The sequence below is a fragment of the Mus caroli genome, unplaced genomic scaffold (genome assembly GCF_978045245.1).
Source record: "Mus caroli unplaced genomic scaffold, Mus_caroli_1 scaffold_20, whole genome shotgun sequence".
Lineage (NCBI taxonomy): Eukaryota > Metazoa > Chordata > Mammalia > Rodentia > Muridae > Mus > Mus caroli.
In genome coordinates this window covers 37,618,792-37,646,576 of record NW_028227275.1, presented here as the reverse complement: position 1 = coordinate 37,646,576, position 27,785 = coordinate 37,618,792, and the positions used below count along the sequence as shown (strand labels likewise).

The 27,785-nt window shown below is 43.0% G+C and overlaps 1 protein-coding gene across 1 annotated transcript in view; it reads right to left on the bottom strand.

Annotated features, from left to right (window-relative positions):
• Mamdc2 (MAM domain containing 2) overlaps positions 1-25,954 on the bottom strand; it is a 154,435-nt gene extending 128,481 nt beyond the window's left edge. The window contains exons 1-2 of the mRNA XM_021152082.2: positions 25,619-25,954; positions 25,177-25,290 (exon numbers count right to left, since the gene is read on the bottom strand). Coding sequence (XP_021007741.1) covers positions 25,177-25,290; positions 25,619-25,652 — 148 coding nt within the window. The 5' untranslated portion in view covers positions 25,653-25,954. The remainder of the gene's footprint in view (positions 1-25,176; positions 25,291-25,618) is intronic.
• Positions 25,955-27,785: the final 1,831 nt, after the last annotated feature.

Sequence of the window (27,785 nt, the reverse complement as noted above, 5' to 3'; positions counted from 1 at the left end):
TGCACCACCACGTGTTGGGTTAGAAATTGTGTTCATTTGAAATTCTGATTCCTTGTTGACCTAATTTTGCACTAAATTTGAGTTTTTAAATTAGTGCATTAAAACATTACTGATTTTGGGCACTGAGATTTTTTTGATAGCGCTTTCTACATCACACCCAAGAGGACGAGAATGAAACAATGTGGATTTTGGCTTCTAGAATCTCAGCCTCCTGGGAAGGAAAGACTGTCCTTAAATAAGACTTGTTGAGAAGAAACCACAGAGGATCATGGCTTTGGACTAGGTTCTTGAACTAGAATCCAACAGTTCAGGTTAAAATTCTAAATGGAGTCACTCATGTTCCCTGTCACTAAACCCAAATTAGAATGTCATCTGACCGGGGCTGGTGAGATGGCTCAGTGGTTAAGAGCGCCAACTGCTCTTCCAAAGGTCCTGAGTTCAAATCCCAGCAACCACATGGTGGCTCACAACCATCCATGACAAAATCTGATGCCCTCTTCTGGAGTGTCTGAAGACAGCTACAGTGTACTTACATATAATAAATAAATATTAAAAAAAAAAGAATGTCATCTGACCTTCTTTACTATCAGGACAGAGGAATAATAACCCATATCCAAAGAAGATCAGTTTCTATCAACACAATAACATCATTTTCTGTTTAAAAACTTTAGTCTCGTTTGAGTCTCTCTTTAGTCTCTGTCTCTCTGTCTCTGTCTGTCTCTCCTTCATGGGCCATGTGAATGGCAGGTGCCTGTGGAGGCCAGAAGAGGGAGTTGGATTCCTGGAACTAGAGTCACAAATGGTTGTAAGCCACCATGTGGGTGCTGGTGATAAAGCTGTCATTCTCTGGAAGAGCAGCCAGTGCTCTTAACCACTGAGCCATCTCTCCAGACCCACGTTCCCTGACTTAGTCCTATGAAAACTGAACCTGAAGCTAACTGGTCAGTTTTTCTATTGTTTTCTCCCTTTATTTCCAGTTACCAGGGAAGTAACTGAAACAAGAGATCCACTTCTTCTTCTTTTTTTTTTTTTTAAGCCTAAGCCTCTGCTTTGTTGTTGTTTGTTTTTTATTCTGACAACAAAATCTTTCCTCTGCTCATCCCATGAAACGCTTATTCTATTTTTTTTGGAAGGAAGTGTTGCTGGATTCCAGGATTGCAAAAATAAAACCAAGAAATCTTTAAACTGAATTACAATTTTGTTCTTCAACAGATTGACAAAGGTTTTTAAGAGAGGTGAAAAGTAACGATAGTGCTTGGAACTGTCGAGGTAAGAGAGGTACCACAACCCTCCGTGCCCTGGCTCTGCCACTTCTGTCTGTGTGACATCAGGATGCTGTTGTAAGGATCTCCTATGCTCATCAACTAGAAGAATCAATATTATGGAAATAAGTGGTTATACCTCAAAACCAACCTGCAGATTCACTGCAATCTCCAACAAAATTCTATTACCTCTCTTCACAGAGACAGAGGGGGACAAACAGACTTTAAAGTCACAGGTTGCTGGAGTGATGTCTTAGTGGTTAAGAGCACTGGCTGCTCTTCCAGAGAACTGGTGTTCAATGCCCAGAACCCACATGATGGTCCATAAGCATCTGTAAATCTAGTACCTGGGGAATCTAACTCCCTCTTCTGACACCAGCCATACAAATGTTGCACATATAGACAAAACACCCCGAACATAGAAAAGTTGTGTGGAAGCACAAAAAATGCTTCATCACCAGAACAACCCTAGCAATGGCAAAGGCATCACCACACCTGACTTCTACCAATGTCCTTCTGATTATGGTTGATTTCATTTAACGTAACAATCTCCAGGTCATGTGTCATGTCATGCCACACATGGTCATGTGTCATGATTTTATTTTTCTTTATGTCTAAAAAAAATCCTGTTGTGGGTGTATGCAGAGCTTTATTTGTTGATTTATCTGTTGTTGGGTGTCTTGGCTAGTTTGTTTATTGGCTATCATTAATAAGACAGAAATAAACATGGATGAACACATATCTCTGTGATGTGTTTTTTTTTTTAAAGGACAGGACCCTTATTACCCAGTGTTGCCACTCTCATTACAGGTAGGTCGTGAAATGAAATGAAATAAAAAAATCAACTAAAAGCATTCATTTTTACACACCATCACCCTTATTATCTTTCTGCTTCCTAAAGTATATATTCATATCCTTTTTTAAAAAAAATGATTTATTTATTTTATGTATATGAGTACATTGTCACTATCTTTAGGCATACCAGAAGAGGGCATCGGATCCCATTACAGATGGTTGTGAGTCACCATGTGGTTGCTGGGAATTGAACTCAGGACCTTTGGAAGAACAGCCAGTGCTCTTACCCCTGAGCCATCTCTCCAGCATATACTCATGTCTTACGGAAAAACAGTGCAAATGTTTAATTCTTTATGATTCCCAGTTTTTTTTTAAATAAAGACTATCTTTCACATTGAGCTGTAAGGATTAAAAAGAAATCCAGGGTCTATCTATGAATCAAAAGACACGCTTAGTACACAGAGAGTATAAAGACACACAGAAAGACTAACTCAACCTCTTGCCTTTATTCTGAAGTTAAAACATTTTGTAGTCCTTAGGTTTATAAGGCATGTCTTGCTCACATCCCTAAGGCAAGCAGATATTACATTTCTACCTTCTTTTTCATAAAATATCTCTGACTCATTTTCAAAATAAGGCCATCAAGAGTATCAAAAATATGACACTGGACTCTGTCCAGGCAACACAAGGCACTCGTGGGGACTCTGTGTGTGGGAGACTCTCACACAAGTTTTCAACTTAATCTCATTGAACTTGGAACTGAGCAGAAAATTCTTCTCCTATCCCAGGCCCCTGTGCTATTTCTAAAAGAAAAGATTGTCATAAATTCTTCTCAAGTTAGACTTTAGTTGGTGGTGGGGGTTCTATGCACAGAAATGTCTAGAAGAAATAAAGTTTTTATATATGGTTTTGTTAGCTACACCAGAAATCGTGGAGAAGACTGCCATCACACAGTGCAGAGAAAATGTAAATAATAAAATTTCTATCTCCTGGGCTGGGAGTGTAGTTTAGAGTTATAACACTTGCTGAGTATATCCAGGATTCTGGAGTCAATACCCAGTACTGAAAAAAAAATTAAGTGAGTAAAATAAAATGCTATTTTCTTCATAGAATTCAGATTAGAACAGAAATCTATAATAAAAAAAAATGGATATGCTTCCTTGGGTCTCTGTGGCCCGTTTCAGCATACATTGTTTTCTACAGTGCTAAAGCGAGACCCAGATCTCCAGGCTGCTCCGAAGTTCAAATTACTCACCATAAAACATGCAGGCAAAGGCTCAGATAGGAGGAATCGCTCCCATAAACTGTAGCTGTCTTCATAACTACTATTATTTCTATCACTAAGCTGGTTGGGAACCCATGCCAAACAACAGGGAGACCAGAGAGACAACAAGCCCGGTGATTCGTCATCTTTGAGAACAGATCTAGGATAAAATCCAGGACCTATTAGTTCTTTGGAAATGTTAAAAAAAGAAACCCCTCATCTGCAACTTCACCATCGGTAAGGAGTGTCTTCCCTACTGGGTCACTGCAAGAAGCCAGTGAGCTGAAGCCTCAGTGCAGTGTCCAGCATATAATAATAATAATAATAATAATATGATATAATAAGTGTTTTAGATGATGCTGATCATCATTCACCTTCCTGTGGGGTCTTCATCAATATCAACACACTCAGGAAATGCCTGCTTTGGCTTTAGAGTTTGTTTAGAAACTCTGAAATGAGATGTAAGGGCAAACTTAAAGTGTAGCGTGCGAACATGCTACAACATATTCCTGGTAGCAGAGACCAAATGGAGCCTGACCCTCTGATTCCGACTGCTCACTCTCCAGCCTCGCTCAACAATCAAATGTCTCCAAGAAGAGGTTCTGAGATTGTCCTGAGTCTGGAACGCAGACTATCTTGGGTATAATTGCTGTTAACTGCACTTGCAGTGGAGTAATGGAGAATAGGGTTTTTTTTTTTTTTTTAATTTTGTTCAGTTATCAGACCAATATTATGCTCAGCACTTGATGGCTTGTAAATGTGTCCAAACTTATTTTATGGCAGGAACACATTCACAAAAGTACAGATAGCTTCCCGACAACCAAAATGACAAATGAGAGGGGTTAATTAAAAATGTAAACTAGTTTTGTTCTGTTTCCTCTTTGGTGGCATTTTATTATGTGTCGCTGCCTCTGTGGAAAGACAAGGAGCTGGGGAGATCTTAGGAGTGATGGGAAACATTCAGAGCCACCCACTCCCAGCCCTTACATGAATATGCAGGTCTCATCCTCTCCCAAACGCAGGTAAACGGCATTGATAGACGAAGGGGCATTTGAGCATGACAGAAGTTAAGGACATCCCTGGCAATTATTGACATGGTCTCTAATTGTAGTGGTCAGATTTATGTTTTAAAGCTATCATAATTTCCTGGTAAAATTAACACTCTGTAAAGCACATGTTAATGAAGTAGATAAGCCCTAGTTTATGAGCCCAAGCCTGGAGTGAATCATACTGCACGGCTGTCCAGTTCCTCTTCGACTGTATCTCCAGCCTCATTTCTCCTGTGCTATTCAGTATTCAGGACAGACTATGGGTAGGTACTATAGTTTATGTCAACAACCAAGATGAAAATCTGTCCTGCCCTGCAGGACTCAGAATTGATCCATGTTTCTCATGCAGCTTAGGAGGACACTGTCAGCATTCACACACACACACACACACACACACACACACACACACACATACAAATACACACACAAACACACACACGTACACAAACACCCATACAAACACACACACACATACACAAACACACACACATACAGAAGCACACATACAAACACACACACATACACACACACACACACACACAGAGCTCAAATAGTCCCTATTAACATTTGTGAAAAAGGGAAAACATTTTCAGGAACAAATATGTGATAATTTTTAACACTTCCTTCCATATTTAAGACTTTGTAATAAAACACAAAGCTTTTCTGTTGGTAAAGTTTATGCTTTAAATTTTCTCTTTGCAGGCTTAAAAGACATTTGCAAGAGAAAATCCTCTGGGATTTGACCTTACAGTGTGTGTGTGTGTGTGTGTGTGTGTGTGTGTGTGTGTGTGTGTTTTATAATTTTACAGAAATAGAATTCTCTACATCAGTGATTCTCAACCTGTGGGGTATATAGCCCCTGTTGGGATTGAATGACCCTTTCACAGGGGTTGCCTAAGACCATGAGAAAACACAGATATTCACATTACGATTCATAACAGTCTCAAAATTACAGTTATAAAGTAGCTAAAAAGAAATGTTATGGTTGGGGGATTACCACAACATGAGGAACTGTCCTAAAGGATCTCAGGGTTAGGAAGAGTGAGAATGGCTGATCTGGAGGCTTAAAAGAGAAAAGCTCTTGGATTGTAATAGTAAACTAGACTCAATCCTAAAACACCAAGACACGGGCAAGCACATGGGATGGCTTGTTGGGAAGTGAGCGGAGTATTAAAGTCATCTCATCATAAGCACAGCCCCAAACAACACTTCAGCTCTCCTTGGCAGCAAGGCAGAACAGTTTCAAATAAGGCATGGAAATTTCTCTAAGCATCTTGCTAAGTTATAGATCACCCTGCTGCACAGCAGCATTGCCGATCTACGAGGAATGGAATAAGCCCTGGCCCCGTGTGTCTCGTAGGATAGCCAGCTTGCAGGCACACTGAGCTGAGTGTACTTTCAATTCTTTTGCAGTTAGATGCGGTGAGACTGAAGTTCAGGGGTATCCCTTAAAACTGCCAAAGTATGGTAGGCTGGGCCGTGAAGTTCCCTGGAGTTTTCTTCCAAGATTACGCTGAGGCCTCAGCAGTGAATCCTCCACATGGCTCTGAGAGCAAACTTTAATCCGTTATGGAAAAAAGAAAAAAAAAAAAACACTGAGTACATTTGCCTGCTCCTGCTGATGCCTTCCTTCCCAAGGGCTGTGACTGCACAGGACACACATTAGCTGTAACTGAGAAACTGCGGGCAGAGTTGGGATCTGTAGCCTCTCTGGTATTTATTTTTTAAACAGGCTCTCTATGTTCACTAGATTGGCACAAAGTCTGCCCATCTGTCCTCTTGGTGCTTATCTCTGCAAGTGTACAGGTGCCATCCTACATACTAGGGGGGTATGGTCCAGACTCCACAGAAGCTCCATGCTTTGAGGCTGGCAACACTCTCTGTGTTGGTTTTATTTTAATTACTGTAAAATCACTCCATTGTTGTGAAGGTCAGAGATAGGGGCAATAGCAGTGCTGATTGGGCACTATTCAGTACTGCTAGCTCTATGTCACAGGCCCTAACTATTGTGTGACTGTGCCATTCGGTTCCCTTTCCACGTCCCTCGGGAACTAGACTATTTTCTGTCACTAGAGTTCCCTTAGGCCCAAGTTGTCCCCTGGCATCTCTTGATTCGAACTCTTTCTGCTGAATCCTCTTTCTTCGCTAGATCCTTCCTCCCTAATCTGCAAGCAAGGTCCGGGCTCCACTTCCTAAACAGAATAAAAGAAAATAGCTGAATCTCTCCTCTAATATTCATATCTTTTTGCTGAGAATTTTTCACCAAACAATAGGTCCCATTTAATATGTTCCTCTTCTGCTGTCATCATTCCACTGAGAACGCACCTGCTGTGCATGCATGCTCTATGGATGATCAAGCCTAGTGACCAAGCTGTATGACCCTCTCTGTGCTGTCCAGGGTGAGGTTGATTGAATGCTCTCATTGGCAGTCCCCACCCCTTTGGCTGCTCTCATTGGCAGGCCCCACCCCTTCGGCTGCTGCACCTTTTTCTTTCCCAGTTCCCTACATGAACTCCTCATTCCTTCTGCTTCTCTCCTATACCTAGTCCTTAAATGTGAGCATAAAGCTCCATTCTTGGCCTCCTGCTGTTACCACCTAAAGCATATCCATCATCTGGGATCAATTTTTTGGCTATTTGTCTGCTTGGAGACTCTGTAGCCACTGTCTGTCTAAGATGCGAATGATTTCCAGATTCTTTTCCCCCATTGGTTCTTGAAACTTTTACTGACGAAAAAAAATCAGTTGCTAGGAGAGCTATTAATTGACTACTTATCCATGGACACCTTGTATCGGTTTTCAGTGCAATATTTAACAATATTGGGAGATAGATTAAGTATTATCTCCAAGCCTCCCAATAATTTAAATACAAAATGTTTTGAGACCCCGTTTTGGAATACAAAAGGTGTTTAGCTTCCCATTTCTATTCTCTGGAGACAACGGAAGGTCATTCCCTTACTGACATGCATCAAATACATCATCTTTTATGTCCACTGATACTTTAATGCAATACTAGTTCTCCAGCCACATTTGTTATGAGCATAAAGAACAGCGTGTGACCTCAAGTCTAAACAGTGGCTGGCTTAAACTTCTAGAATGATGTTGCTTCCTTTGTTGTGACAGCTGAGCATCCATCTCCCTCCCTAACTTGGATGGCTTCTTCATCAGGTTAGAACAACCAGGGTGAGTTTAGCATCATAAGTTAGAGTGAAGACATTGGCCACATAATACTCATGCTTTAGCTTAAAAAAAAAAGTAAATCTTGGGCCAATCCATTCTCTGACAACTACTTTACAGTTCTTAAAAGAAGTTATTAGGGGGTTGGAGAGATGTTTCAGTGATTAAGAGCAATGACTGCTCTTTCAGAAGCCCTGAGTTTCAGAGGCCCAGCAACTACATGGTGGCTCACAACAATCTATAATGGGATCCAATGTGCTCTTCTGATGTGGCTGAAGAGAGCAACAGCGTACTCACGTACATAAAATAAACAAATCAACAAAAAAAAAGCATTTTCTCAGACGAGCATGAGAATGCATTGAAGGAGGTAAACAAAAATAAAATTAAAATAGAGGAGGTCTGAGAGGGGGGTGGCCTGGTTTAAAAAAAAAAGAGAATAGTAATTTAAGGCTCATTCCAGCTATAGTGCAGTGCTGCTGACCTTCAGGGAGCATCCTGTGGCACACTGCTGAGCCCAGTCCTGAGATATTCTGTTGTACTCATCTCTGTCTTTGTTTTTAGATCTGTGCAATCTCTGGCACCAGGGATCATCTGGGGTTGATTCACACAGCAGTGAACAAGTGGGTAAAAGAACTTTAGATGTGTCAAAGCAGGAGACACTATGGTCTGAGAATATCAAGACAAATGCTGCTATTACTGTTAGTATTTGGATAATAAATTCTTGTCCATGAAACCTTAGGTGGTTTGGAGAGGTAGTCTGTAGAAAAATGAATTACCAAAACAAAACAAAACAAAACAAAAACAAAAAAACCAAAAACCAAAAAACCCAAAGCCACACCACCTTGATATGGGCTGTCACTAGGTCTTATAATTGTGGTTTGCCAATGAAACATATTATCTCCAACTGAACAGTGTGGAAAGAACAGTGTGAAAAGGTCTCAGGGAAAACCGTTAAGTTCCTTATTAATCTTCTTCAGCATCACAGCCTATGATTTGTGCCTTTCTCCTCACTATCCTGATACGTACTCAAAGGTTAGGCCACTTGATATGGATGAGATGAGAGACCCTCTCAGCAGGCAAAAGCAGAGCAGACTTTAGATGTTTACATCAAACACCTACTAGAGACCTGCACTTGGATCTTTCCCAAGCAGCCTAGAAGATATAATGTCCTTTCCTATCTTAGAATTGACATTCTTCTTGAATTTGTTTCAAATCTTATTGGCACCTTCCCAGACTAGACATCTGACAGCCACCTTCCTTGACTCATTACTGGATCCAAGGACATCTAGCAGGCCACGTGAATCCCCTTTGTAGTATAGTATTCATTTCTCCCCCACATACACAACTCCCCAGCTCCAATCTTCCTTGTATCACCTCTCAGATCGCTGAACAGTCCTCAGGTAATGTACTCCTCCTACCCAGAGTAGCCTCATAGTTACTGAACACACAGGTCCAGGAGTGGAATAACCAATATCTAATGGGAAGGCCATAGAAATAGCTCTAGAAATATCTTGCATCTCTTTATTCCCATTCAAACCCCTCTAAAAAGCATATTGATGTTTTGAGAGCTAACTGATTCCCTTCAAACAAGTTCCCTTCTGTCTTACTTAAATGACCACTTTTGTCATTTGCAATTATAATCTGTGACTATACACAGTTCTCTTTATTCTCTCCCATGAATTATAGATACTTCTCTAATCCCTTTAGTCTTTGACTGCCACCAAGGACAGAACCTGTGTCTACGAACTCCATACACTTGTACCCTATGCAATGTGTCCTCCACCTACCAACATAGCTCCCTAGCAAGCACTAAAAAGCTTGCTGATAGGATAAATATTCTTTAACAGCCCTTTCCTATAGACTAGGATCTGTTCACGGTACTATGGACTTCTGGCATTACACTGCTTGGTTATTTCATTATCTCATTCTTAGCCTCAGAGTCCCCCAAACACACTTCACTTTCTCATGAAACAGGAGAATCAGACATTCCAGCAGATCTTACTGACTGCTGTCCCCATTTTCTGGATTCCCCAGCTGTCACCTTCCTTCATATGGATTCCCTTCATAGATCAGACGAATATCCATCTCTGCTTACCCCCATAAAAATGAGCACTATTGACACCTCATACTTGAAGTCCTTAGAAATGCCATTTTCAACAGCTAATCCCCTTTGGCCAAAAGCTACTTCCCCGAGCCAGCAGGAGTGCTCTCAAGCCCTCACTGTGGTTATTTATGTTGGTGGAGGGTCAAGGCATTTAGGCAGCGTTGATGGAGAATAAACCAAGAGCTATTTGTCCACTGACGTACCACAGACAAGGCATCGGTGAGTTAAGCTGGATGCTACTACACCGTTACATCTGTAAATTACAATGTGAGCCCCTAAAGTCATCCAGTAGGAAAGGCTACTAAACACAACCAAAATCTATTTTACTACAAGGAAAACTGGTGACGGCTTTTATTTTTCTTTCTACTTTCAGAAGGACATTAGGGATTGATTAGGTACAGGGTGTTTGCTAATGCCAAATACTCCTCATCAGGCCTCTGATGTGGTGAAGGGGCGGAGGCTCCAATAGGAGACACTAATAAGAATTTACAGGACATACAGTGGAGAGCTCTGTGTAAACAGAGGGGAGGGTAATGTCCCATTCGTCTGGGAGGCTTGTGGAATGTTTTATGAGTAACTGGGATCTAAAGCATCTAGAGCATCTGTATCAGTCACCTTGGCGGTACTACAATAAAATGCCAGAGGCAACTAGTTTTACATATTAAAAAAAAAAAGAGAGAGAATCATTTAGTTTTGCAGTTTCTGAAGGTTCAAGACCAAGATCAGGTAGCTTTAGTCATGTGACCTCTTAATGGAAATAAACCAGGATGGTAGGACACAGTAGCAAAACAGTCATATCTGAAACTGACAGAGTAAGAGAAAGGACAGGTAGGGTCGGTCCTATAGTCCTTTCCTAGGACATGTCCCCAGCATCTAAGAACTTCCCATATTCTGTAGCACTCCTTCAGTTCTACACACTAGGGGCCAAGCCTTTAACACATAGACCCTTCAGTTGGCATAATTAAGTAATTAAGCCATCATCAAGCTACAGTAGCATTTAAGGTAGGCGGAAGTAGGAAAAGAGGAGAGAAAGTTAGGTGCAGAGAATAGGAGAGAGACATAGACAAAGAGAATAAGGATGCATTAACAGTGTACTAGGGATCAGTAGGAAGAAAAGGATAGAACTATCATTTGAAGCAGATCATGAGGGACTATGAATGCTGAGCTAGGCAGCTTAGGGATAGATGGGAGCCGTCAATGGTTTTCTAAAGAGATAGCGTCTCTTCTTTACTGTACCTGAAGGGACTGTGGAATGGCAGTCATTCTCATGTTCCATTCTGAACCACAGATGCACACTAGTCTGTTACTCTGTCTGTGAACCAGCCAGTCAGCTTATTGAACAATGTGAAGTCTGGTCTTGTTTCTGGCCAAATAAATCAGACTCCTTGAGAGTAGGAACCAGATGTGACTACTTGAAAGGAAATGTTCAGGGGCTGTCCAACCAGTGTTGAGAGTGAATGTCTAGGTGAACCAGTCAGGGAATGAGGCTTTCAGGACAGGAATTTCAGACACACTAAAGTTTCTTGCTCTCAAGTAACTTCTTCATACACTACTAGCAACGTGTTCTTCAGTACTACTTCTGCTAGTTGATAGACAGACAGCCAAACACACCAAGTCTCCAGACTGGAGTAAATACACTTTTGTGATATACTTGATTTATTTTGGGTAAGCGTATGAAAAAAAATTGAGGAAGAGTATTAGAAAGTTGGCAGGTGTGAAAATCAGGGCCATTCATCTAGAATCAAGACGGGTTCATTACCAGCTGCTTCTACTTATTGAAATGCCCAAACCTCTATTAGCAGAGCTGAATCTCACTCAAACTCTTTTTTCTTTCTTTTTTTTTTTTTTTGTTGCATTCCACGGGGCGACGTGGGCCCCGTCACTGGCCAGTGCTTGTCTCGGAGGACTCTCTCACTCAAACTCTTGATCATCAGGTTTGCTACACAAGGTAGAAACAGAACCAGACCTTGGGTAACCTAGTAAAAGGAACACTGATATTTTAAGAATAAAGACTCAAGAACTAGGACTTAGGAGCTTGAGAGGTGGCTCAGTGGTTAAGGATACTGGCTGCTCTTCAGATCACCTGGGTTTGAGTCTCAGCACCCACATGGCAGCTCACAACCATCTGTTACTCCAGTGCCAGAGGATCTGACACCCTCTTCTGGCCATGGGATCTGCATCCTCATGATGCACGGAGATACATGCAGACAAAACACTCATGCATATAAAGTTAAAATAAATCTTTAAAAAACCCAAGACTCCCTCTCACTCCCTCCTCCCTTACTTCCCTCTTCCCCCACCTCCTTCTGCCTTTGTTGAGATAAAACTTCATTCTTGGAACTTGTGCTACAGTCCAGGCAAGTCTTAAATTCTTGATCTCCAAGCTCCTGAGTGATAAGATAAACCATCACACCCAGAAAGAGTCAGAACTTTTGTTAAATATTGTATTGTTAAATTTTGTAAAGCATAGTGACAAAACACAGTCACTGTAGGTTAATAAAGTTGAGGATGGCAAACCAGGCATAAAGTCCCATGACAGCATCCTGTGACCTTAAAGTCCCATGACATCATCCTGTGACCTTGGCTGACTTCTGTAATTAGGAGAGGGAAAATATCCTAAACATCCCAAGACATTTCTGGGGGAGAGGTCTTGGATCCAGAGAACAGCTCCCTAGTCAACATTCTAATCTAAGGGGAAGAACTCAGCCAGGACATTGGCCTGGAGAGAGGTTGGCCATACTGACAGCTTCTATCCCATAAGCCAGCCATGCAGAAGCTATCAAAGCTAAATCCCAGGATCAAGAAGGACATCTCAAAAGGCTGAGGGAGGTCAAGGTTGGAGGCCTGCCTGGAGCTAAGGGGTGAGCATCAGCAAAGCTGGGAGTCTCAAGGAGGTATCCGCACCACCAGTTACAGGAAGCAGTTGAGGCTGAGGCCCCAGCTCTGTGAGACAGATACACAGAGAACAGGCTGGAGTCGGGGGAGGAAGAAGGATGGAGAGAAAATGATGTAATGAAAAATCCCGATCCGGCCGGATCAGCACCAGGGGAGCTAGAGCGCAGGGTCGGCTGACACCCGCCAGCTACCCACGACCCCCGCCACAGGATTTTGAGACTGCTGGTGAGTGGAACACAGCTTCTGCTCCAGTCCAATCACGCGGGACCCGAGACTGCTCTGGTTGGGGAGGCAGAAATCCGGCCTACATAGGGCCACAAGCCTCTTCCGGTCAGAAAAGCACCTGGGAAGCTAGGGCACAGGGTCGGCAGACACTCGCCAGCTACCCACAACACCCGCCACAGGATCTTAAGACTTCTGGTGAGTGGGACATAGCTTCTGCTCCAATCCAATTGCGCGCGGGACCTGAGACTGCATTAGTTAGGGAAGCAGAAACCGGCCTGAGTAGGGCCACAGGCCTCATCCAGCCGGATCAGCACCAGGGGAGCTAGAGCGCAGGGTCGGCTGACACCCGCCAGCTACCCACGACCCCCACCACAGGATTTTGAGACTGCTGGTGAGTGGAACACAGCTTCTGCTCCAATCCAATTGCGCGCGGGACCTGAGACTGCATTAGTTAGGGAAGCAGAAAACCGGCCTGAGTAGAACCACAGGCTTCTTCCTGCTGGACCAGCACCGGGGTACCGCCAGCTACCCACGACCCCAGCCACAGGATTTTGAGACTGCTGGTGAGTGGAACACAGCTTCTGCTCCAATCTTTAAACAGTGACAACGACAACAACTAACCCCAGAGATTACCAGATGGCGAAAGGTAAACGTAATAATCTTACTAACAGAAACCAAAACCACTCACCATCATCAGAACCCAGCACTCCCACTTCGCCCAGTCCAGGGCACCCCAACACACCGGAAAAGCTAGACACGGATCTAAAAGCATATCTCCTGATGATGGTAGAGGACTTCAAGAAGGACTTTAATAACACACTTAAAGAAATACAAAGGAACGCTGGTAAACAGGTAGAAGACAGTAAAGAGGAAGCACAAAAATCCCTTAAAGAATTGCAGGAGAACACTGCTAAAGAGTTACAAATCCTTAAAGAAAAACAGGATAACCTAATCAAACAGGTAGAAGTCCTTAATGAAAAACAGGAAAACACATCCAAACAGATGATGGAAATGAACAAAACCATACTAGACCTAAAAAGGGAAGTAGACACAATAAAGAAAACCCAAAATGAGGCAACACTGGAGATAGAAACCCTAGGAAAGAAATCTGGAACCATAGATACCAGCATCAGCAACAGAATACAAGAGATGGAAGAGAGAATCTCAGGTGCAGAAGATTCCATAGAGAACATCGGCACAACAATCAAGGAAAATGTAAAATGCAAAAAGATCCTAACTCAAAACATCCAAGAAATACAGGACACAATGAGAAGACCAAACCTAAGGATAATAGGAGTGGATGAGAATGAAGAGAAGATTTTCAACTCAAAGGACCAGCAAACATCTTCAACAAAATTATAGAAGAAAACTTCCCAAATCTAAAGAAAGAGATGCCCATGAACATACAAGAAGCCTACAGAACTCCAAATAGACTGGACCAGAAAAGAAATACCTCCCGACACATAATAATCAGAACAACAAATGCTCTAAATAAAGATAGAATACTAAAAGCAGTAAGAGAAAAAGGCCAAGTAACATATAAAGGCAAGCCTATCAGAATTACACCAGATTTTTCACCAGAGACTATGAAAGCCAGAAGATCCTGGACGGATGTTATACAGACACAAAAAGAACACAAATTCCAGCCCAGGCTACTATACCCAGCCAAACTCTCAATTAACATAGATGGAGAAACCAAAGTATTCCACGACAAAACCAAATTCACGAATTATCTCTCCACGAATCCAGCCCTTCAAAGGATAATAACAGAAAAAAACCAATACAAGGACAGGAACCACGCCCTAGAAACAACAAGAAGGTAATCCCTCAACAAACCTAAAAGAAGACAGCCACAAGAACAGAATGCCAACTTTAACAACAAAAATAACAGGAAACAACAATTACTTTTCCTTAATATCTCTTAATATCAATGGACTCAACTCCCCGATAAAAAGACATAGACTAACAAACTGGCTACACAAACAAGACCCAACATTTTGCTGCTTACAGGAAACTCATCTCAGAGAAAAAGATAGACACTACCTCAGAATGAAAGGCTGGAAAACAATTTTCCAAGCAAATGGTATGAAGAAACAAGCTGGAGTAGCCATTCTAATATCTGATAAGATTGACTTCCAACCCAAAATCATCAAAAAAGACAGGGAGGGACACTTCATACTCATCAAAGGTAAAATCCTCCAAGAGGAACTATCAATCCTGAATATCTATGCTCCAAATACAAAGGCAGCCACATTCATTAAAGAAACTTTAGTAAATCTCAAAGCACACATTGCACCTCATACAATAATAGTGGGAGACTTCAACACACCACTTTCACCAATGGACAGATCATGGAAACAGAAACTAAACAGGGACACAGAGAAACTAAGAGAAATTATGAATCAAATGGATCTGGCAGATATCTACAGAACATTCTATCCTAAAACAAAAGGATATACCTTCTTCTCAGCACCTCATGGTACCTTCTCCAAAATTGACCACATAATTGGTCACAAAACAGGCCTCAACAGATACAAAAATATTGAAATTGTCCCATGCATCCTATCAGATCACCATGGACTAAGGCTGATCTTCAATAACAAAATAAATAATAGAAAGCCAACCTTCACGTGGAAACTGAACAACACTCTTCTCAATGATACCTTGGTCAAGGAAGGAATAAAGAAAGAAATTAAGGACTTTTTAGAGTTCAATGAAAATGAAGCCACAACATACCCAAACTTATGGGACGCAATGAAAGCATTTCTAAGAGGAAAACTCATAGCTCTGAGTGCCTCCAAAAGGAAACTAGAGAGAGCGCACATTAGCAGCTTGACAACATACCTAAAAGCACTAGAACAAAAGGAAGCAAATTCGCCCAAGAGGAGTAGATGGCAGGAAATAATCAAACTCAGGGGCGAAATCAACCAAGTGGAAACAAGAAAAACTATTCAAAGAATCAACCAATCAAGGAGCTGGTTCTTTGAGAAAATCAACAAGATAGATAAACCCTTAGCCAGACTCACTAGAGGGCACAGGGAAAGCATCCTAATTAACAAAATCAGAAATGAAAAAGGAGACATAACAACAGATCCTGAAGACATCCAAAACACCATCAGATCCTTCTACCAAAGGCTATACTCAACAAAACTGGAGAACCTGGATGAAATGGAGAAGTTCCTAGACAGATACCAGGTACCAAAGTTGAATCAAGATCAGGTTAATGATCTAAACAGCCCTATATCCCCCAAAGAAATAGAAGCAGTCATTAATAGTCTCCCAACTAAAAAAAGCCCAGGACCAGATGGGTTTAGTGCAGAGTTCTATCAGACCTTCAAAGAAGATCTAATCCCAGTTCTTCACAAACTATTCCACAAAATAGAAACAGAAGGTACTCTACCCAACTCATTCTATGAAGCCACAATTACTCTGATACCTAAACCACAAAAAGACCCAACAAAGATAGAAAACTTCAGACCAATATCCCTTATGAATATTGATGCAAAAATCCTCAATAAAGTTCTTGCTAACCGAATCCAAGAACACATCAAAACAATCATCCATCTTGACCAAGTAGGTTTCATCCCAGGGATGCAGGGATGGTTCAATATACGGAAATCCATCAACGTAATCCAGTATATAAACAAACTCAAAGACAAAAACCACATGGTCATCTCGTTAGATGCGGAAAAAGCATTTGACAAGATCCAACACCCATTCATGATAAAAGTCTTGGAAAGATCAGGAATTCAAGGCCCATACCTAAACATGATAAAAGCAATCTACAGCAAACCAGTAGCCAACATCAAAGTAAATGGTGAGAAGCTTGAAGCAATCCCTCTAAAATCAGGGACTAGACAAGGCTGTCCACTTTCTCCATACCTATTCAACATTGTACTTGAAGTCCTAGCCAGAGCAATTCGACAACAAAAGAAGATCAAAGGGATACAAATTGGAAAAGATGAAGTCAAAATATCACTTTTTGCAGATGATATGATAGTATATATAAGTGACCCTAAAAATTCCACCAGAGAACTCCTAAGCCTGATAAACAGCTTCGGTGAAGTAGCTGGATACAAAATTAACTCAAACAAATCAATGGCCTTTCTCTACACAAAGAATAAACAGGCTGAGAAAGAAATTAGGGAAACAACACCCTTCTCAATAGTCACAAATAATATAAAATATCTTGGCGTGACTCTAACTAAGGAAGTGAAAGATCTGTATAATAAAAACTTCAAGTCTCTGAAGAAAGAAATTATAGAAGATCTCAGAAGATGGAAAGATCTCCCATGCTCATGGATTGGCAGGATCAACATTGTAAAAATGGCTATCTTGCCAAAAGCAATCTACAGATTCAATGCAATCCCCATCAAAATTCCAAATCAATTCTTCAACGAATTAGAAAGTGCAATCTGCAAATTCATCTGGAATAACAAAAAACCTAGGATAGCAAAAACTCTTCTCAAGGATAAAAGAACCTCTGGTGGAATCACCATGCCGGACCTAAAGCTCTACTACAGAGCAATTGTGATAAAAACTGCATGGTACTGGTATAGTGACAGACAAATAGACCAATGGAATAGAATTGAAGACCCAGAAATGAACCCACACACCTATGGTCACTTGATCTTCGACAAGGGAGCTAAAAACATCCAGTGGAAGAAAGACAGCATTTTCAACAAATGGTGCTGGCACAACTGGTTGTTAACATGTAGAAGAATGCGAATCGATCCATTCCTATCTCCTTGTACTAAGGTCAAGTCTAAGTGGATCAAGGAACTTCACATAAAACCAGAGACACTGAAACTTATAGAGGAGAAAGTGGGGAAAAGCCTTGAAGATATGGGCACAGGGGAAAAATTCCTGAATCGAACAGTAATGGCTTGTGCTGTAAGATCGAGAATTGACAAGTGGGACCTCATGAAACTACAAAGCTTCTGCAAGGCTAAATAAAGACACCATCAATAAGACAAAAAAACCACCAACAGATTGGGAAAGGGTCTTCACCTATCCTAAATCAGATAAGGGACTAATATCCAATATATATAAAGAACTCAAGAAGGTGGACTCCAGAAAGTCAAATAACCCCATTAAAAATGGGGCTCAGAACTGAACAAAGAATTCTCACCTGAGGAATACCGAATGGCAGAGAAGCACCTGAAAAAATGTTCAACATCCTTAATCATCAGGGAAATGCAAATCAAAACAACCCTGAGATTCCACCTCACACCAGTCAGAATGGCTAAGATCAAAAATTCAGGTGACAGCAGATGCTGGCGAGGATGTGGAGAAAGAGGAACACTCCTCCATTGTTGGTGGGATTGCAAGCTTGTACAACCACTCTGGAAATCAGTCTGGCGGTTCCTCAGAAAATTGGACATAGTACTACCGGAGGATCCAGCAATACCTCTCCTGGGCATATATCCAGAAGATGTCCCAACCGGTAAAAAGGACACATGCTCCACTATGTTCATAGCAGCCCTATTTATAATAGCCAGAAGCTGGAAAGAACCCAGATGTCCCTCAACAGAGGAATGGATACAGAAATTATGGTACATTTACACAATGGAGTACTACTCAGCTATTAAAAAGAATGAATTTATGAAATTCCTAGCCAAATGGATGGACCTGGAGGGCATCATCTTGAGTGAAGTAACACAATCACAAAAGAACTCACACAATATGTATTCACTGATAAGTGGATATTAGCCCAAAACTTAGGATACCCAAGATATAAGATACAATTTGCTAAACGCATGAAACTCAAGAAGAATGAAGACCAAAGTGTGGACACTGTGCACCTTCTTAGAATTGGGAACAAAACACCCAGGGAAGGAGTTACAGAGACAAAGTTCGTAGCTGTGATGAAAGGATGGACCATTTAGAGACTGCTGTATCCAGGGATCCATCCCATAATCAGCTTCTAAACGCTGACACCATTGCATACACTAGCAAGATTTTGCTGAAAGGACCCAAATATAGCTGTCTCTTGAGAGACGATGCCGGGGCCTAGCAAACGCAGGAGTGGATGTTCACAGTCAGCTATTGGATGTATCACAGGGCTCCTAATGGAGAAGCTAGAGAAAGTACCCAAGGAGCTAAAGGGATCTGCAACCCTATAGTTGGAACAACATGATGTACTAACCAGAACCCCGGAGCTCTTGTCTCTAGCTGCATATGTATCGAAAGATGGCCTAGTCGGCCATCAATGGAAAGAGAGGCCCATTGGACTTGCAAACTTTATATGCCCCAATATAGGGGAATGCCAGGGCCAAAAGAATGGGAATGGGTGGGTAGGGAAGTGGGGGGCGCTATGGGGGACTTTTGGGATAGCATTGGAAATGTAATTGAGGAAAATATGTAATAAAAATATTAAAAATAAAAAAAAATAAAATAAGTAGATTTAAAAAAAAAAAGAAAAAGAAAAAGAAAAGAAAAAAGAAATAATTTTCCCTTCTCATTCTCCCTTCAACTCCTCTCATATTCTACAACTTCTTATCAATTTTCTTATAATTTAATATATATTATATATGTATATATGATTTATAAATAAAGGAGTTGAAGAGATAAAAAAAAAAAAACCCCTGTGAGCTGCTGAATGAGATTACAGGCTAAGTGTAAGACACCACCCCATTTCATTACACACATTTATGTATCTTCCAGGCACACGGATGATAGATGAAGCTCTCGAAGGTTAACATAGAAGAAACGATAAGAAAGTTAACCCTCTGGCTGTCACAAAAAGCAAATGGCAAAGCTAAAAGCAAAACACAGTTACAGCGTCCTTCACATCCCCCATACCCAGCAGCTGTAGGTTGGCTAAACCAGAAGAAGGAATGTTTATCTATAATGTGTATAATCTTGCTAAGATAAAATCTGGTATTTAGTGTGAGGATCAGGTTATGTGTATCATTCAGTTGTCCCTATGTGTTAGTGCGTCAGTGTGAATAATCTTCACAAAAATCTTACAAGGCAAGTATTTTTACTACTCCTATTTTATTTATTTTTTTCATTTTATTTTATGTGTGGGTATTTTGCATGCATGTATGTCTGTGCATCACATGTATGTGGTGCCCGTAGAGGCCAGAAGGGGGCATCAGATCTCCTGGAATTGCAGTTACAAATGGTTGTGAACTGCCACGTGGGAGCTGGGAATTGAACCCAGAGACTGGAAAATTATCCAGTGCTCTCAGCCACTGAACCATCTCTCTAGGTCCTTCGTAACTCTTATGAGGCTTACAGAAGAAAAAAAAGCCACGACTTGTGTGCAGAATAGTTTTATGTGTACTTGAACACACACTAAAATCAGCTGAGAGGAGGGGAGCCTCCATGAAGAAAATGCCTTCATAAGGCCAGGCTACAGACAAGCCTGTAGGACATTTTCTTAATTAGTGATTGATGTGGGAGAGCTCAGTCCATTGTGGGTGGTTTCATCCCCAGGATGATGGTCCTAGGTTCTGTAAGGAAACAGGCTGAATAAGCTATGAGGAGCAAGCCAGTAAGCAACATCCCTCCATGACCTCTGTCTCAGCTCCTGCCTCCAGATCCCTGTCTTGCTTAAGTTCCTGTCCTGACTTCCTCTAGTAATGAACCATGGTCAGGAAGTGTAAGCCAAATAAACCATTTCCTCCCCCAAGTTCCTCTTGGTTATGAAGTTTGGTCATGGCAGCCATAGAGGCTCTAACTAAGAACCAGGCACTTGAAGGAACAGTGCCTGCTTCTAATACAAGCTGGCCATCTAGACTTCTAACACCCTGTTCAAGCTGTTTCTTATGATAAGGAACTGACTTTGAAGGTGAAGGAAAAACAGGAGAACATGAAAAAGGCACTATGCCATTTTCATGGTCAGGTACTCAATTTATCCATTCAGCTATGTATTGAGTTCCAACTATGAGCCAAGATCTTTACTGAAGATGGCATGCAGGTCTTACAAACTGGAGAGAATATATCTTTATCTATCTATACCTATACCTTATACCTATACACATATACATACACATATACATACATACATATAGACATGGCATCAAATCTAGTTCTCTGTGGGTCTGAGAGGCCCCACATACTACCTTTGGAAATCTGTGAATTTCCACATGTTAAATATACAACTGAATCTCTGATGAAGTGTTACTAACAGTGTGAGGCCTGGAAGTCAGGGCTCAACAAAAAGAGGCAGTTTACCAGCTATGTAGAGAAAAATGGTATTGAGCAGGCGAGACAGGTTCCCGCCCCAGGGTTCCCAGGGAACTTGTACCCAACTATGAGTGTCAGTGCTACAATGTGAAAAGCAGATAGCCCACATTGGACCTCTGAGGTCCAGCTCTTACATTGTATGCAGAGATTGAGCATGGCCCAAGCTGCTCAGGCCCAGAGCCCACAGTCACACTCAGACAGGCAGCAGGTACATCAGGGTAACTTCAAAGAGCTGCAGCTGATGCAGCAGGAACAACTTAGCCAGTATCTTTTTGAGAGGCACCTAAGGAACATTCTAGACTTGTTCTGGGTTTCAGCCTCTATCCAGCAGGATTGTGGGTGAGTGGAGCTTCTTCTGGGAAAGCTCCACAAAACAGTGAGCAGAGGTAACCCAGGACCAGTGGGGACAAGAGCTTCCTTAACAAGCTGGCGATGTCTGGGTCAGAGGCTCCAGTGGCCTTCCAAGGTTGGCATAGTAAAGGAGAGAATGACTCTCTCTTCCATAAAGTCTCTTTGCGATCCTTATCAGACTTCGGGACCCAAGAAGAATCAGGCAGGATTTATCACTATTAATAATAATTGGCACATGATTATTATGAGCTGAAACTCAGACGGCCAATGGGGCATATCCTAAAGAGATAAGGACAGGGTTTCGGTGTTGAAAAGGGGTGCTAGAAAGCAATGTATGCATATCATTGCAATGAGATAAGAGTGCACCCTTACCATGTCCCCATCCAGCCAATGGTTATTCTTTACTAGCTTCCATATTGTAGTGCATGCTGGGGAACAAAAGGCACACATCTGTTTCTTGTATTGGGAAATTTCTATCTCCTTGAACACTATCAAAGACGCACAAAGTAGATCTTCCTCATAAATGAGTTTCTTCTTTATCTTTAACAGAATAATCCCCACATCTACCTTCTTCTCCTAAAGTAAGAGAATAGTACTCAAGTTTAGTTTGTTCTTCCTCCCAGAGTTCAGATAGTGGCTTTTTAGAGGGAAGGTTAAGATACTAAACCAAAACTGAGAGCAAAGCCCACTCAGTTACTAATCTGAATTGTGATGAGGCCAACTGTCTGGTCTCTAAGGACCCTCGGCCCAACTCCTTCTGCTCTGACAGCTGTCAGGGGGAAAGTGGAAGGGGCACTCTCAATTCTTTTCTGAGATTGTTGCTCAAAAGGGATCCGGTAGTCTGTGAATGATGAATGAATAAAGGTGATCCTGTCAAAGATAAATGAACGCAGAAGTTTTTATAGTATAAAAATGTGTCTCTTATTTTGTAATACCGAATTCAAACCTAAGATTTCGGAGCAAGTTCCAGTTTGAGTTTGACATAATGTCACCTATTTCGATAAGTAGGAAAATTTATATATACATATATATGCATATGTGTGTGTCTGTGTGTGTGTAGAAACACACACACACACACAGAGAGAGAGAGAGAGAGAGAGAGAGAGAGAGAGAGAGAGAGAGAGAGAGAGAGAAACACAATGGCTATGAACTAGATGGTCTAAAAATGTGTAGAAACCTAGTACTCAGATAAATGAAGAAATGGGCCTCACATAGTTTCCCACAGCAGGGGAGTGATCCTGTGGCTTAGGGTGTTTGTCAATTATTCCCAGACCCTCCTTTAGGAGATTCTAATTTACAAATTGATTTCTGGAATTCACTCTTCACTGGACATTGACATTGCTCACTCCACTGTAGGTAAACCTACTGACCAAGGACATATAGGAAGTTCTATTTGTGTTGCAAGGACTTGTGGGTAAAAGTCTGACATTCACAGCTTTCGTGGTGAATGCAGCCCACAGAAGTGTCTGGACTTTGTTTCAAAGGGTTTCTGCAAAAAGTGCAGGTTTTCAAATAGCTTCCCAAATTTTAACCCGGGGCAATTTTATCATTTTAATTTCCCAATCTAGAGTAAGGGGAATTCTAAGCGATCACTGTGTCGCCAGCAGGTACAGCAGCTGGCACACATCTGCCTTGCTGCCTCAGAGTGTGCAAAGGGCAGTTGTATCCAAATTTCAGCCCTTGAGACTTGGATCTGTCGAATAGAAGCCCAACTTGTCTGCTCTGCCCTGGAGTCCTCAGGACAGGATGAATTAATGTCCCCTAGCCAAGCCAGAGGTCCTAGCCTCCAGCCAGAAAGCACTGGCTACATGAAAGAAAGGGAGAGAGCCACAGCGCATTTATTATGTGATTAAACTCTAATCACCTTTTCCTATAAGCGTCTTCCTGTTTTCCCTGGAGGGGGACGTTTAACGGTCACACTGGTGTAGAGATGCCAGTGCTGCGCAGCACTTCCTGCCAGCCTGGGAGGCCCTAGCACTCAGCAGGCAGCAGCATGCTCGCCCAGGATTTTGGATGGGAAGCAAGTTTGATCTGACAGGAGGCCATAGTGAACATGCAAGGACTCAGAGTCCTGTCTCTCTCTCTGTGTGTGTGTGTGTGTGTGTGTGAGAGAGAGAGAGAGAGAGAGAGAGAGAGAGAGAGAGAGAGAGAGAGACATTTCTTTTTTCCTAGGTCCACAGCAGCTTGAGACAAGTGAACTTAGGACACTGTTTGCTCTCAGGTGAGGGGCTCATTTTGATCCTGGTCTTACTTGGGGCTAGTGATATAGTGACTTAGGTATGGGTATAGGTGGTGTGTGCGTGTGTGTATGTGTGTGTGTGTGTGTGTCTATACTGTGGTAGTCTGGGATTCTCAAAGTGTGACTCCCAGATCAGTAGAAACAGCAGCAGACCCAGTATCTTGGAATGTGTGAGAAATTCTCAGGCCCCAGTCCAGACCACTGAATCAGACTCTCAAGAAGGGATAGGAAACTGCTGGAACATGCCCGCCAGGTCATCCTGAGACCTTCTCAAACCAGAAGGCATTTGAGAAGCCTTGCAAACTGAGAATAATGCTCTCAAAGCCACTACCATAACATAGGTAGAGTCATCATTCAAAATGTGTCAAACCCAATCAGAACAGAGAATATAATGAAGAGGTGTCAAGCTTAAACTCTTCTCTTGAAACCACCAGCAAGACAGGGACCCCTTAAACATCTTTCTCACATAAACCTAAATAATCGCACTTAAGACCTGGCAAGTGTTGGAGACAAGAGATGACTATTGACTTAGTATCTTCTGTATCCCCCACCCCACCCCGTCCCCAGCTGTGGTTCAGTATTGGTCACTCAGTCAACCATGTGACTAGTTGAAGGCTCAGATTCTCATATGAATGCTATTATCAGCCACCTGTGTGGGTCAGGGAAGCTCACACAGGCAAGGCTCCTAAAGACACATGGGCAGGAAGGACTGTGGTCACAGCTCTCCGTCCTAAGCAAGCGTCCAGTTCCAGGGAGCCAGGCTGGATGACTTGAACTCCAAGGTTGCCTGAGCTGGGAGAATGCTCAGCCGGCTTCCTTTATACAGCAGCATGTCTTCTAAGGGAGTCTACTCCAAGCCCAAATAAATGATCCAGAGTAACTCGTTTCAAAATGATGGTGATAAGAGCGAAGAAAGGAAAGGAGAGGGACACCAGTGCTTGTTACTGGAATGTTTGTTTGTTTTTTACTGTAACAATGAAGGGTAAGAAAACACATCACAGACTCCTTTTCACTTAAACGCTGTCACCGGAACCCCAGCGGTGCAGAGTAAAGTGACTGTGTGATCAATTGGCCCTAACCCAGTGGCTTCAGGCACTCCATGGTGGAGTTAACTCTTTTGTCCAGTGCTGAATTAGATACTGGATGGGAAAGGATGAATCACAGGTAAAACTGCTGTGGGTGGACCAAAGTGGGAGAGCTTAGCACAGAGGACGCTCACAACCTTGTGGAAAATTTCTGCAAAGCTTCCTGTGAGCTAGTCCATTTGACAATCTCAGCTCGGGCAAGTAGCCTCTGAGACTAGCAAGACTATCAGCCTGCAGGGGGCACACGGCTAGGGGCAACAATCATTAGCAGAATCCCCCTTTGTCCCTTTCAATAGGGTGTGCTGGGGGTAGGAGCGCATGCTCAGAGCCAGGTACACAGCTGTTCCCCTCCGCCCCCCTCCCCGTGGTTTCTCTGGCCACTGTTTGCTGCAGGAGAGTTGGAAGGAGGTTTCATGACTCACACACTTTTCCTCCCAAAGGGAAGTAACTCCAAGATATCTTTACTTCCGGGGGGTTGGGAGGAACAAGATGTGAAGAAAGTTCACCTCCAGCACCTTTCTACGGAGTCCCCTTACCTTCCTCATTTAGAATCCAAGGCAGAAACGCAAACTCGGAGTCAAAGCCACACGTGTCCTCTTCAAAGGCGCAGGAGCCAGCGGGCAGGTCCAGGGCATTGGCAAGCTGCAAGGCTGCGGGCACAAAGGGACTTTCAGTTTGGGTTTCTGCCTGGCAGTATTGCACCAGCCCTGGGGACTACCTGGTGAAGTTCGGGGAGTCTTGTGGGAAGGAAAGAGAGAAGGATGCCTGACCTTCCTCAACACTCCTGGGACCCTCTGCGCAACTCCATACCCACCCCCATCCCGGGCTTGACCAGGGATAGCCGGGAGCTTAGTGGCTGAGAATTGTCCAGAAGAGCTGTTGGATGGCGGAGCGGACACCAGAACCCCACCCTGACAGCCCAAGAGGGAGCGAGTTTCCGGGACGCCCTCCCCGGGGGAGTCTCCTGTTGGTTCTTACCTTGCACTACCAGCAGGACCCCCTCTAGTAGCATAGTTGAACTTCAGGCAGGAGGACCCGCTAGGGTTGCTGGCTCACTGTGGCCCGCTGCTCCTAGGGAAGGGAGGGTGCTAGGCAAGGAGCTGGGGACCTGCTGGGGGATGCCACAGGCTGCTCAAATTCGAAGAGTCTGAGGAGCAGAGCGCGCTGCGCAAGGCTGCAGCGTCCGGCCACTTGTAGCCCGGTTGGGCCCGGGGCGACTGCCGGACTGGACAGGGAGGAGACAACTGCACACTTGAGAAGGGCCAGCTACCACTTGGGGGAGAGGAGAGGTCAGCAAGTGGTGCCTTCGTCCAGAATTTTAAAGCTGGGGACCAGACCTCTTGCATACACTTGGAAGGGGCAGTCCCTCTGCTGGGTTGAGACCAGAGGCTCCTGCCCCGCCCATCCGCGGTGGGAAACAGCTTATTTCAGGGGACAGCTTTCCCTGCATGTAGCTTGTATCTCTCTCTCTCTCTCTCTCTCTCTCTCTCTCTCTCTCTCTCTCTCTCTCTCTCTCTCTCTCTCTCTCTCTCTCTCGTGTGTGTGTGTGTGTGTGTGTGTGTGACCCTAATTTTAACCACCTTTCTTTAGAATGGAAAGGAATGGAATTCTCTTAGGGCTTTCTAGAGGAAATTTTGGATATGGTGGGCGTGGGATAAATTTTAATTCTCAGAGCGTTCAGAACTAATGACCCAGTGTTGCTAACCCTGGAATAGTACCCCCCCACACACAAACACACACACTCCTTTTGGGCAGAAGAATGTCTGGCATGCTTGATGCTCAGCGTTCCCTGGTCCAGTGAAATGCGGGGGGGCGGGCATTCCTCTTCTGCAAACAGCCATTCTAATGGAAGGTTGGGGAGAGGGTCATTTCCTTGATATCAAATAGTTAAAAGTATATTAGTTTTTTTCTGCTTCTTAATCCCCTTTGTATGCTTGTGCAGGCATTTCTGTGTCTAGAGTAGGCTTATTTTTAATCCCCTAAAGAGGCCCATGCTTGAGTCCCTCATCCAGTATTTCTGGGGTGGGACTCCTGATTCTGTACATTTCTAATCAATTTCCAGCTGAGGTTGGCCCGGACCCACTTTCTGAGGGCCGCTGGTCTAAAACACTCCTGTTCAGCTGTCAAAGCTCTGCTCACTGTCTTCACTTTGACCTCTCAAGCTTGTTTTTCCTACCTTCCACAGCAGCTGTCTTGTTGGGCCTGGATGCCCTTTCTCCCTGGCCCTTGACACTGGGTTGACTAAAGCTCTTCCTTAATCTCTTGCTTCCTTTTCTGACCACTCCCTGGGCGCTTTACCTCGTCCCTCAAATTTAGACATCACCACATATATTAGAGGCTGATGACTAGCTGGGGAAGCACAGTAGCTGCTGGCTTCTGTCTCACTATCACCTGACCATTATCCAAGTGGATGCTTGCAAGTTGTCTTGTACTTAACAGGTCTCAAGGAGAATGGTTCACACTGTCAAACTTCCTCTTTTCCTCCATCTTAGTTAACAGAGTGGTTTTCCAATTGCTGATGACAGAAAAACTTGAGAATTTAGAGTCAGCTCTGAAAGCTCTCCTCTTCCCAAGACAATGCCAAAATCTTGCCTGTTCCGGACTGACATCACACCAGGTACCCACCTGCTCCATGTTCATATTCAGGCCCTGATTGGTCGCTGCCGGCATGTTTACTGCCCTGGGATACCACAGTGGCCTCTTCATCCTGATCTTTTCCCTTTTTATGCCTTGCCTACCACACTTCCTTCTAACTAGAGTTGTAAGGGCTTCCCCTCAATACAAAATAGGTCCAGGCCAACCTTTTCCCAAGAAGCCACAAGTTCCCATATCATTTACTGAAATCCAAATTCTTCACAAGGACCTGTCACATCTAGCCAAACCTCTTATCTCCTCGTTGTCAGCCCTCAACACTTGGTTTGTTTCTGTCCTGCCAAACAGTCCAGTTGTGTTCTCACAGAATGTTACACTAGCCATCTCCACTGTTCAAAATGCTCTTCCCCACCAATGGCTTGCTGTCCCATTAGGTCATCACTCCAGTGTTGCTTTAGTAGTAGAAAATCCAATAACCAACTCCGTAATTTGAAAAAGTATTTGGAATCCGTCTTTGAAGTTCAGACATATTTTCATGAATTTTCTGTAAGTT